Genomic DNA, 13442 nt, shown 5'->3' on the forward strand with positions numbered 1-13442 from the left:
TAGAACGGAGGAAAGCCACAGAGGCTGCCATCGCTCTGACTTTATGCCCCGTGCCCTGGCTCCGCGGAAAAAATTGAACTGAGGACCACGAGGTGGGATGCGCCCTCTAGTGGGCGAGAAGGCATGCACATGCGTGGTGCAGTGTGCAAACTTGAAACTTCAATCAAGTTTGCTTGAAAAGCTGTCCGCGCTGGGGCTCCGTAGATGACGTCACCCACATGTGAGAATATCATGCCTGCTTGTCCTGGGATAAAGGATGGTTTGGTTGGTGGCCAGGAGTACTGTCTGAGATGAATTGACCTTGATTAACCAGTCGTCCAGGTAAGGAAAGACCTGAAGATGGTGAGAGCGGAGGAAAGCAGCCACCGCAATCAGACATTTGGTGAACACTCTTGGAGAGGAGGTAAGACCGAAGGGTAGCACCTTGTATTGGTAATGACAGTGGTTGATCATGAAGCGGAGGTACTGTCTGGAGGTCAGATTGACCGGTATGTGAGTGTATGCCTCTTTGAGATCGAGGGAGCATAGCCAGTCGCCTTGAGTGAGAAGAGGATAAAGAGTGGCCAAAGAGAGCATTCTGAATTTTTCTTTGACCAAGCATTTGTTGAGATCGCGAAGATCTAGAATGGGTCTGAGATCTCCTGTTTTTTTGGGGACCAGAAAATAACGGGAGTAGAATCCCTGCCCCTTCTGAGCAAGAGGAACTTCCTCTATGGCGTTTAGAAGAAGGAGGGATTGAACCTCTTGGAGAAGAAGGGCGGATTGAGGAGTGTTCAAAGCAGACTCTTTTGGCAGACTTTGGGAAGGAAGAGTCTGAAAGTTGAGGGAGTAGCCGTGACGGATGATGTTGAGGACCCATTGATCCGAGGTGATGATCTCCCAACGGCTGAGGAAAAAGGTAAGACGGCCACCTATAGGTTGAGGCAGGTGGGCAGATGGCTGAAAACTGGCTATGCCCTGGAGAACTAAGTCAAAAGGGCTGAGTAGATTTTTGCTGTGGAGGTGGCTTCGCCGGTTGCTGCTGTGGTGGCCTAGGGGTTTGTCGCTGTTGCTGACGTTGACGCCTAGGTTGTTGGGGTGCTAATGGCAAGGGGCGAGCCACATAACGGCGTTGATAGGCCGATTGTTGTCTGAAAGGCCGGGCAGGTGGAGGCTTCTTCTTTGTTTTCAGAAGAGTATCCCATCGAGTCTCATGGGCGGAGAGCTTTTGGGTGGTAGAGTCCATGGATTCACCAAAGAGTTCATCCCCCAGGCATGGAGCATTAGCCAGTCGATCTTGATGGTTGACATCAAGCTCCGACACTCTGAGCCAAGCAAGGCGACGCATGGCCACAGACATGGCCGTTGCTCTGGTGGTAAGTTCGAATGTGTCATAAATTGATCGAACCAGAAACTTGCGTAGCTGGAAGAGAGAGGACGAGCACTGGTGAAATGCCTGTCGTTTGCGATCAGGGAGGTACTTTTCAAAGGAAGCCATGGTGGAGAGAAGATGCTTGAGGTAAAAAGAAAAGTGAAAAGCATAATTACCAGACCTGTTAGCCAGCATGGCATTCTGGTATAATCTTTTACCAAACTTATCCATGACTTTACCCTCTCTGCCAGGAGGGACAGAAGCGTACACACTAGCTCCCGCAGACTTTTTAAGCGTAGATTCCACTAGAAGAGATTCATGTGGAAGCTGCGGCTTATCAAATCCAGGTATAGGTATCACTTTATACAGAGAATCCAATTTACGAGGGGCTCCTGGGATGGTCAAAGGAGTCTCCAGATTCTTATAAAAGGTTTCCCTCAAGATATCATGGAGGGGTAATTTGAGAAATTCCTTTGGAGGCTAGTCAAAGTCCAGTGCATCCAGGAATGCTTTGGATTTTTTAGACTCAGCCTCCAAAGGAATAGAAAGAGATTCACACATGTCTTTCAGAAAGGAAGTGAAAGATGTAGAATCTGGTCTGGAGGATGGATCAGGAACAGCAGGATCATCATCATCTGATGAACACTCACCCTCAGAAAGAAAAGGCTCTTCGGAGTCACCCCACAGATCAGGATCCCTAATGTGGGAGCTACGGTCTCGAGACTCCGGTGTGGAGGGTTCCAGGTGTCGGGATTTGCGTGCCGACTTACCTGACCTCATAGACACGGTACCGGGAGACGTTAAGGGCTGCATTGTTGCCGAAGTCTGAACAGCCTGGTGTTGAGCTCTCGGTTCCGGTGCGAGGACTGGCATGGAGACCGACGAAGCAGAATGGACCGGTACCGACAAGGTGGACGCGGACAATAGAGGCTGCTCCACCGTCGGTACCGGTGGCTCAGACCGGACTGGAAGGCTCGGTGCCAATAGTGCAGGAAGGAGCTGTTGCAACTGCTCCTTGAGTTGCACCTGCAGGACGGCAGCAATTCGCTCATCCAGCGAAGGCACCGGTACTGCTTTTTTCTTCTGCGGTACCTGCAGTGCCGCTCGACGCTCCGAAGAGGAGGAACTCGAGGGGCTGACCTCAATCGGAGCGGAGTTTTTTTTTTAAATAAAATGCACAAGAAACACAGTGACCCTGAAGAAAATAAAACACAAGCCACGGTGAGAGAAGGCACGAAGTAGAACCGAATCTAGCGCAGAATGTCGAAAACACAACTTCTCGGCTCCACAGAAAACTGAGAACTGAGGGGTCTAACTTTTTCAAGTTCTTCAAGCAAATCCGCTAGCGAGGCTGTCCGCATTGGGGCTCCGTGGATGACGTCACCCACATGTGAGAATATGCAGCCTGCTTGTCCTGCAATAAAGCATTTTATGCTGTCTATTGACTGCCACAAATAATCTCAGATAACCATCTTGTATTCTTATGGTTGCATTATTATTTTTGTAAATGCATCAAACCTGAAGCAAAGAACTAATAAGACAACTATGACTTACTCTTTGCTTTTTCTGTTCACTGTTCATCTACAAATAAAACAAATACAAGTTCCAATTATCCATACTGAAGAATGAAACACTCGTTTATTACTACTTTCTGACTGTTTCCTTGGTCAACAGATCATTCAAGGTGGTTTACAAATTCAATGTAAAAACTTCTAATAAAAACAAAACACTGACAGAATCATAAAACTATATCCCTCCTTTTTACTAAGTCGTGCTAAATGCTCCTACACTGTGAGCATCAGAGCAGCGTCAGAGCATTAGTGCTCTGGGCCAAGGTAGAAACCTCTACTGCAGCTTAGTAAAAGGGGGGACAATTTTTTTTTTAGACTTGATTAATTTAAATGAAATTTTTGCAACAGAATTTTCAGACTAGCATCTGGAAACCCAAGAAACTCAAGGCTAAATATATAGTTTTTTTAAAATTAATTTAAAATACTCACAGTAGCTGGTAACTCTGGTTCTGGAGGTGAGGGTGGCCTCTTCCTCTTTGCTTCCATTGTTTCTTCATAGGTTTTTATAGCCTCATTAATTCTAAAATGCAACCTTAAATTATTGTAAACTGAACTGGCTAAAGAAGCTTTCATTTAATAACATGTTATATATGCTGCAGAGAGAGCATTACCATTTTTATTTATTTAAATCATTTATATTCTACCTAAAGACCTAAGCAGATCACAAAATACATATGTTACCTATTACTCTAAACAGAGAAATAACAAAATAGTTGTCATAAACCAAACAAATTAAGAGAAGGCCGTATTCTTGACTGTAAAATGTAAACAGTTATATTTCAAAGTAAGTTCTGACTCATTTATGAATGGTAATTTCATAAGTTATTAATGAGTGAAAAAAAACATAAGCAATCACATGAAGCAATGTTCTCTCCTATAAGATACGAGATGATATACAAAGGATACATACAATCTCCCTGAGGACACAAGAAGGACACATACCTTTTTACTATACAGATGTCTTGAAATATATACAGACTGCTAGGCCCCAATTCTGCGAAGTGCACCTAACTTTGGGCATCCTTGTTAGACGCACTTTGTAAAATAGTGCCTAAGAATGGTGAGCGGTGCTCAGCGTCAGTTGGACGCCCATGATTTTAGATGCCCTATACAGAATCTGGTTATTTTTTTTTAAGGCGGAAGTTAGACGTCCAATCAATGTTTTAATGATATAATGATGTTATTGAAATGGAAAATTTATATCAATTTTCATATAATTGTAAAAAGTTGGCATGTACCATTTAAAAAAATAAAAATAAAAAAATCTGTTTTAAGGTTTTCATTTATTTATTTTCTGTCACAGGTACTGAGTTAGGCTGTAATTTTTACCAGTGTGCTACACAGGAAACTAACAAGCTGCATAGCAATTGTAAAACTAGGTCTTATAGGCATTGTAAGGAAGTATACTTTTGAACGTAGTTTGGGCTTCAGATAGACATTAGTTTGATAGTTGCAAGTTCTCGGGATGGGACTTAGGCAGGCTTTGGAAGTTTCCAATGCGATCTTCTAAATAGGGTTCTGGGATGTTATTTTTGCTTTATTTAGCTCCAAATACATTTAATAAGCCACCACATATAAAACAGGACACATCAATAGAAACATATTGCATGCCAAACCTACTAGTTTTCTGGCCAAATAGCAATGTTATTTGCTAATTAGAGCACATGAAACACACAGCTTTAGGCTTCTAGCTCAAAAACAACACTTTTTTTTCTCACTAAACAGTGCTGCAATGAGCTCATTCTTCCAAGAGATGCAACCATATGACATAAATGTAGAGAATGCACAGAGAACTTCCATTTGCAAAATAGTAAAAATAGAAAAAACAGATACAGACCTTAGCATGGCTTCTACTTCATTGCAAATAGAGGTGTGCAGCTGCACAATGCTGACCTCATTGCGAGATCATCAAAGTGCACCTGCAAGGAAGAATGCCACAATTAAAATATGTGCTGAGGGACTTCTTTGGGATTTTGAACCCATGACCTCTGGAAGATGAGCACAGAGCTTTCACACATTGAGCTACAGCAGCTTCCAGTCAGGTGCCTCTGACTGCCCTGTGATACCATAGCTTACTGATGCTAAGCTTAGGGTGCTTTGCTGTGCCATATAAGTGGGATTTAACTTGTACAATGCTGATCTGAGACAAGCCTTTTTTTTTATGTTGGGACACCAGATTGAGCATTTGTTTAATAATTGTTCCATAGCTTTAGGCCCTACCATGCTATAAGGGTCATTTCATAAATAATGCACAGGTTGGCAACTTTGGAGAGTGGATGATGCAATTGCAGTAAACCTTGTTTCACTTTCATTTCAGTGCTTGAAGCAGCAGGATGTGAGCTTAGGAGCTCTGTAGTGTACATAGTATGGCTGTGACAAGTGTCGTAAATGGAGGCTGCAGGTATCTTGGGTACTGTGTCTGTTGACAATCAGAGGTCTTACATGATTGAAACTCTACGTGCCAAAAACCCAACAGAAATCCACAGTGCGTTATGTGAAGTTTGTGGTGAGTTAACAGTGGACCTTAGTACAGTTTCTCAGTGGGCAAACTTGTTTTCGGAGTGGTCGTGTGAGCATAGATGATGATGCAAGACCAGGAAGGCCGAAATCAACAACTGATGAACGATGTGTGAAACTCGTGGCTGATGGCTCTTGAACAACAAGATCATTGTGCGACATGCAAGGAACTTCTGAAACCACAGGGATTCCACCGACACCAGTATACCGAATTCGGACAAATGATTTAAAAAAAAAAAAAAAAAAAGAGAAAAATTTCTGAGCAATGGGGCCTGGACAATGCAACCGTGCTGAAACAAAGATTCGACATTGAAGGTCAGGTATTCTTGAATCCCATTGTTGATATTGATGAAACGTGGGTCAGAGACTTTGAGCCGGAGCTGAAATCATAGTCCCAACGAGTGGAGAGCTCCATCTTTCCCACGACCCCCCAAAATTTGATGAGCTCAAAAGTTAAACAAATTATTATTTTTGCTTATGATCATGAAGGCATCATCATGAAGGCATCATCATCACAGACAAAGTTCCATGTGGAAGAAGTGTCACAGCAGTTTCTTATCGTGATTTTTTGTAAAAAATGCGCAGAAAAATGCACAAAACCCGAACTCAGTTGCTCTTGGCTGGGCCACTCATTCTTTACGATAACGCTCACCTGCACATAGGGAATGTCGTCTTTGAAAACTACACGAATACAGCTGGGAGGTGTTACCTCATGCTCCCTATAGTCCAGACATGAGTCCAAACTTCGACCTTTTTCCAAAGTTGAAACAATCTATGCGTGGACAGTTTTTTGCATTTCTGGAAGAGCTTTCGTCGGCCGTTACCCAAGCCATTCGGCAACTGAACAAAAATGGTGTCTTGGATGGAATAATGAAGCTTCCCGGACATTGGGACTCGGTCATTGCAAAGGAGGGAGACTATATTGAAGGATTGCAAAGAAATACTTGAAAAAATTTTTTTTTTAAAAACAAACATACAAACATGTAAATTAAAAAAAAAAAAAAAAAAAGGGCATTATTTATGAAATGACCCTCATATATTCCAAGCTGGGCTATGTTTCAAAGTTTATTGAACAGTTCTGCAAAATGTCTTTCCTAGCTGTTTATCTGGAGCATGTGGTGCAGGGGTGTCAAAGTCCCTCCTCAAGGGCCACAATCCATTCGGGTTTTCAGGATTTCCCCAATGAATATGCATGAGATCTATTAGCATACAATGAAAGCAGTGCATGCAAATAGATCTCATGCATATTCATTGGAGAAATCCTGAAAACCCGAATGGATTGCAACCCTTGAGGAGGGACTGAAACCCCTGCACCACAAGTCAGAGGAGGGGCGGGACCGCAGCAGAGGAAACAGCTCTGAAGACCTATAGCAGCTTGCAGGGATCACTAGCCCCAGCGATCTTCTCTGCAGGCTGCTGCTAGTAGGTAAATGGTGCACGGGAGGCCGGGGGGGGGAAGCCAGACACTAGCACTTCCCAAATGACCCTCACCCTCTAAAGGAGGTGCGGCAGCAGCCAGCAAGAGGCAGCGCTGCTACTCCTGCTTTAGGGGTAGAGGGTCAGTTACCCAATCTGGAGGCTGATTTTTTGTTGTTGTTGTTTTAAAATCGATTTGAATCGATTCACCCGAAGTGAATCGGTGAACCGATTTGAATTGTGAATCGGGCAGCACTAGTGGGAGCCTACAAAACAGCAACTGATCGCATGTCAATCATACAATGATGCCATTTGGAGAATCGCTGCTACATGAAAGGTAGACACTGAAAATGTAGGCCAGGGTTTTAAAGGCCTACATTTCTGGCACCTATCTTCCATGAGAATCATATCTATAGAGGCACCCAAGACCACTTCTGGTGTTAGCCACACCTACAGCGACCGTAGGAACCCTTAAGTTTCTCATTAGTCAGGACAATGGTGCCATTTTTTGCACCTACATTTTTTTTAAACATCATTTTAATTGGTTTTTAATCAGCGCATAAAATTAGTGCACCAAGTGCACCAATTACAACAATTGTTAAGTGGTGGTAGGGCACCTACAGCCACCTAATGGCATAGTTTTGAGAATTTGCTCTTTAGTTCACAGTATTTACTCCTTAGTGCACAGTGCCAAACACTTTCCACAACCATTGTCCACCTATGCCCTGCCCAGTTCCGTCCCTTCCATAAAAGAGTCTTAGCATGTGAATTGCTGCAAAGTAACTGTAAATATACTGCACAAGCTGTTAATGCATTTCTGCATTAGCTTTTAACACATGCCAAACCATGTAGCCTAATGTACTTTAGTAAAAGGGCCTCTAAGAGTTCTTAAAAAAGCTCTTCATATGAAAACCATTTAGCCAGTGTTTATTTAACATTTCAATCTCATTTAATTCTGTACTGTGTTTAACTCACATAATGTTGTTCAATATCTTTTGTTCCTCCTTCTGTCTTCTGTATTTCATCAGTTTATCTTGTGTTGAAACCCCTGTACTCGTGGATGGAGCAGAAAAAGCAATGGGAGGTAACTGAACACAAAAATCCTTCCCAGTAGTGGAGCTTGAGGAAGTCATCTAAAAACAAAGCACAAGATTTAAAATGCAATTCACTAGGCATTCTAAAAACAGAACAGACTTTAAAACAGAATCATTATTTATACTGCTCAGAATATTAATAAGCTTTGTTGCAGGATTTTTTTTGCTTCTATTTGGGTTATAATCTTACACCATCCTTTTGTTTTTGGTCTCGCTATGGGGTCCTTTTATTATGGTGCACTAACCAATTTAGTGCACACTAAAAATTAGCATGTGTTAAATGCTAAGGTGCCCATAGAATATAATGAATGCCTTAGCATTTAGTGTGCGCTAAATCGGTTAGCGCACCTTAATAAAAGGACCCCTATGTATTATTATTTATACTGTTAAGCTTTTCCAGTAAGTTAAATTTATTGAACAGCTGTTTGTTGCACTATTTTTCTTTAGAAACAGATCATGTCCTAATTGCTGAATACCACATTTGTTAGCCACAAGATAAAATACTTGCATGAAAGAGCAAATAATTCTAAAGCCACCTTTTACGAAACCGCACTAGCGTTTTTTAGCGCTGGGAGCCATGCTGAATGCTGCACACTATTCCCAATACTCAGAGTTCTTATGAGCGTCGGGAGCAGCACAGGGCATTCAGCGTGGCTTAATGAGAAAAGGGAGAAATTTTCTTCTTTGTTTTAAAACTTGCTGAGTTCTATCATCTTCCAATCTATCCAGAAGTAAGACAAACCAGCATCGACTGATAATTCAATCATTTATTCTGAAGGCAGAATTGTTGAGCACATCCCGACGGGACCGTTTTGATGCTGGTTTGTCTTACTTCTGGATAGATTGGAAGATGATAGAACTCAGCAAGTGTTAAAAGAATGAAAAAAATTCTCCCTTTTCTCATAAAGTGAGGTGGAGTTTTGCTTTATCAAGATTTGAATTACCTCGCTTTCATCTTCATTGTCATTGAGTCATTCAGCGTAGCTCCCTGCACTAAAAACCACTAGCGCGGTTTAGTAAAGGGGGCCTAAAGTATGAATGATTTAAGAACAAATAGGGTTGTTGTTTTTTTTTAAAAGGAAGAACTGAGGGGTTATGGAGTTAATTTTTTATTTATGGAGGTCAGCCACAAAATTCACATTTTTCCAGATCTTGGTTTTACAACTCAAGCAAGAAGTCAAGGAATGCTATTTGTCAAGTAAATTTTCTTTGCCCTATCTTACTGCGCAAAAGGCTGTATAAAATAAAATATCAGCAATTCAATAAATTGATGCTTCATTTTAAATGACACATAAAGAGTACGCTTAGTGCAAATTACATAGTGGCTTAAAGGCGGATTAAAGTTGCTTTAGAATACTAGCATTAAGCCACACTGGCATGCCAAATGTTTTACACACTTGATACCCCGCTGACTGTTAAGTCACAGCGGCTTACAATCCATACAACATAAGTAAAAGAACACCAAAAATTAAAACGATAAAAGCACAAAGCATTCCCTCAAATAAAATCAACAACTCAAATGTTAGACATGCTTGCTTACTGCAGGTCAATGGGTGGTATAAGTGAATGCACTTAAAATGCACCATACAATGTGCACAACTGATAGTATTCTATAAGTTGTCACCACCATCTCACCAAGCAATGCTTACATGTCCATGCTCCTCCCACACATATACCCCCCTCCCCTGGCAGCTGTATATTAAACGATTTAGCCACATTTTATCGAATAGCGCCTGGTACTTATTGAACCTAACTGCCAATTATTGGCACCAATCACACATGTAAGTGCAACTATTCTATAAACTAGGCGCCAGGCACCAGCTTATAGAATAGTCTTTCACATCTTATAGGGCCAGCTTACAAGAAAAGCACTTCAGGAATGACAAATGCATGTATGAAAATATTTAAGCATCTCAGATTGCTAAAAGTCATTATAATTGTATGTCACTGGAATTGTTTTGTAAAGTCTTATGAACTTAAATGTTCTTACATTTCTTTACATAATGCTTTATTAGTGTTATCACAGGTTTCGCTGTCTTATGGAATTCAATGCGATGTCATTGCATGTTTCTGAAGTTGCTTTAATGTGCGTATTAAGGCTGACGAATCAGAATTGCTTCATTATTCTTTTTTATCCATGTGATAGATAAAGTAGGGTTGGCCTTAAATGTGCTACATAAGAAACATTTTTGATGCTACTTTAAAACTCAGTAACTCATAAACTTCAAAGATCACAAAAATGAAGGAAATATGATTGAATTGTATTTATTAAAAAATTTATACACTGCCTATAAACCTAGGTGGTTTACAAACAAACATGCAAAATTATTAAAACTTTAGAATATTAAACAATACAATAATATTATCGTTATGCTATTAATGTTTGCTAATAAGCTATTATGATTATGCTTGTAAGTTAATCACACATTTAAGACTGAATAGAAAGAATAAAATATTATTTGCTGCGTCATTGTGTCCCAGGAAGTATGTTATGTGTCAAGCACCAAAATCCAAGACATTATGTAGAGATTACTGGGAATCATTAAACCCTCTGACTACTACTCAATGCTGTTCACCAACACTGGCATGAACAACACAGCTATATGTCCCAGGATGAATTAAAAATGACTTCAAGTGTCTGGGATAAATGACAAGCAGACAGATGCATAGGAAGTATTCCGCTCAATCCTTCATGTTAAGATTAAAGGCCAGAGCCACAGCAGATGAGCACCGCACACCACTGTTAGGAAAATTACACTGGTGATTGAGAGCAGAGTGAAATCCAAGACTCTGCTGCTCACATTCAAGGCCTTGCATTCAGTGGAACTTCAATATTTGTTCACCAGACTCCATAAATACACACCACAAGACTTCCTGCTGGAGATTCCCTCCCACAAAGACATTAAATATGAACACATCAGGTCGAGAATGTTCTCAGCAATGGCCCCAGTGTGCTGGAATGCCCTACCTAAGTAGAATTATGGGTGGAAAAAGATATCAGACAATTCAAAAGAAAGCTGAAGGCACTACTATTCACTGAATACTTTAGCTGACATGTCTCTGCAAACAGTTGGAAATGTAGGTGTATTAATCATAAGAACATAAGAAATGCCTCTACTGGGTCAGACCATGAGGTCCATCGTGCCCAGCAGTCCGCTCACGCGGCGGCCCAACAGGTCCAGGACCTGTGCAGTAATCCTCTATCTATACCCCTCTATTCCCTTTTCCAGCAGAAAGTTGTCCAATTCCCTCTTGAACCCCAGTACCGTACTCTGCCCTATCACGCCCTCTGGAAGCGCATTCCAGGTGTCCACCACACGCTGGGTAAAGAAGAACTTCCTAGCATTCGTTCTGAATCAAGGTACGATAGTTCCTAAAAGTTACTGCTACTATTGTTCATGGTATCTGTACACTCCTAAGGTGTTTAAGTTTGACTTTTCATTGTACACCACTTTGAATTGAATACCTATATTCATTTAAGCGACATATAAATATTAATAAAGATCAAGGGCAAAGACTGTATTGTATTCTGTGCTTATAGCATCAACAAGAGAATTTCAGTTTCCTAGACCTTGTTATTTAATACATGAAGTCCACTATTAAAAAAGGGGCAAACCATCTTTGAAAACAAGACTGGCAAATCTACAGTAGAGCGCCTTAAACTAGAATCAGAATTATAGACTGAATGAAAAAAAATCCCTCTCTGAACATCAATAAAGAAGTAGGCAAAAGGGCAACATCTGTTCAACTTTGTATACTAATGACTGGCCTGGATAGAAAAAAGTTTGCAGGTGATAACAGTATAGCAATTTTATAAACCATGTTTGCTGTGCTCTCATTTGCTGTTTTAGTATGGATGAGAAATAAAGTCCCAGACCTACAAGTAGTCATAAAAGAGGAGTCACAGAAACAGGTCTTTATCTGCCGTCATTTACTATGTTACTAGAAGTAGAACATAAGAGATGCCACTGCTGGGTCAGACCAGTGGTCCATCACGCCCAGCAGTCCGCTAGTGCGGCGGCCCTTTTGGTCAAAGACCAGCGCCCTAACTGAGACTAGCCCTACCAGCGTATATCCTTGTTCAGTAGGAATTTGTCTAACTTTGTCTTGAATCCCTGGAGGGTGTTTTCCCCTATGACAACCTCCGGGAGAGCGTTCCATTTTTCCAGGAAACCCCCAGGGAAGCAATCAAATCAATAAAACAAAGTGGGAAGGTCAAGATGTTACAATAGGGGTCTTTATTGTCAGTAACATGAAAACATTCAGTGACTAGGTCCAACGTCTTTAAATGTATTTCTCTTCCTGGAAATGTCCAGTTATCTTTTTGATGTAATCCGCTTAGAACTGCAAGATACAGGCGGAATATAAGCCATTAATGTAATGTAATGTAATGTAATGACTCAAGGCTACATGCATTTCAAGACTCCTGAGGCAGGTGCCTCAGGAGTCTTGAAATTTGTTGTTTAAAAACCAAACGCTTATGTTTTAAAAGGTACGTTTTGAAAAATAAACATTGCCTCTCCTTATAAATAAGATTTAGACTGGCTCTCAAATGAAACAATGCCATTTTCTGGTGCACCGTTGCAGAGGGCGTTACCGAGTTTGATGCTTTGCAGGATACCATCCATATTTATATACACAGCAGAGCTAAGCGGAATACAATGCAAAATTTAAGAATGGAAAGGAACTACAGTTCTTTGATAGAAACAGGATACAATCCTACAAAGGGTATATAAAAAAAAAGTCACTCAGAACTATAACTAGTCAGAAATCTGAGCGCTTAACTTTATAGGACCCAAGAGCGCGCGTCTTTATAATTGTTTTGATCTGTCCAAGACTAGTACAAAACCCAGCGAGAAAAATAATAAACTTTGCTACAAAGCTGTTAGTGAAACTCTTATTTCACATAATCCCAGAGCCATAAACTCTTTGGAAACTTAACACAAACAATAATAATAATAATAAAACAAAAACCAATGACATTGGCTGCCTTTAGACGTAGCGTAAAATGACGTGAATTAATTTTACCCACTTCTAGTGACAAAATGATCGCTCCTTATTAAAAAAAAAAAAAAAAAAAAAAATTGGAATATTTTACGTCCAGCCTTACCTCAGCCGATAAAGAAACACGATGAATGTGTTGTTGTTGTTTTTTTTTGGGGGGGAGAGTATTCTCCTTCCGAGTAAACACCCGTTAAAAAAAAAAAATCACTCTCGACCAAAAAATCCAGAGGTCGCGCGCCGGCTCTAGAGGTTCCTTCAGCTACCTCCCATTAAACAATCTGGTTGCTATAGCTATGCAGGTGGCCCGAAAAAAAACGTCCGTGTCCGTCCACGTGACCGCAGCTAATTGCGTCAGCTGGCGTTCTAAGGTCGACGTAAAACGGTTCTGCATTCTTCATCGGTCGTTTCATTCCTACGCTGGAAATTATTAAAATAATAAAAAAATACTTGAAATTGGTTGCCTTTTTTTTTTTTTTTTCCTCAAAGTCC

At 40.9% G+C, this 13442-nt stretch overlaps 1 protein-coding gene across 2 annotated transcripts in view; it reads right to left on the minus strand.

Annotated features, from left to right (window-relative positions):
• DNAH12 (dynein axonemal heavy chain 12) overlaps positions 1-13304 on the minus strand; it is a 451362-nt gene extending 438058 nt beyond the window's left edge. For both annotated transcript variants that reach the window (XM_033925718.1, XM_033925717.1), the window contains exons 1-4: positions 13060-13304; positions 7831-7988; positions 3352-3442; positions 2906-2932 (exon numbers count right to left, since the gene is read on the minus strand). In XM_033925718.1, coding sequence (XP_033781609.1) covers positions 2906-2932; positions 3352-3442; positions 7831-7988 — 276 coding nt within the window. In that variant the 5' untranslated portion in view covers positions 13060-13304. The remainder of the gene's footprint in view (positions 1-2905; positions 2933-3351; positions 3443-7830; positions 7989-13059) is intronic.
• Between the last annotated feature and the right edge of the window lie 138 nt (positions 13305-13442).

Source organism: Geotrypetes seraphini, chromosome 17 (assembly GCF_902459505.1).
Source record: "Geotrypetes seraphini chromosome 17, aGeoSer1.1, whole genome shotgun sequence".
NCBI classification, from domain to species: Eukaryota; Metazoa; Chordata; class Amphibia; order Gymnophiona; family Dermophiidae; genus Geotrypetes; species Geotrypetes seraphini.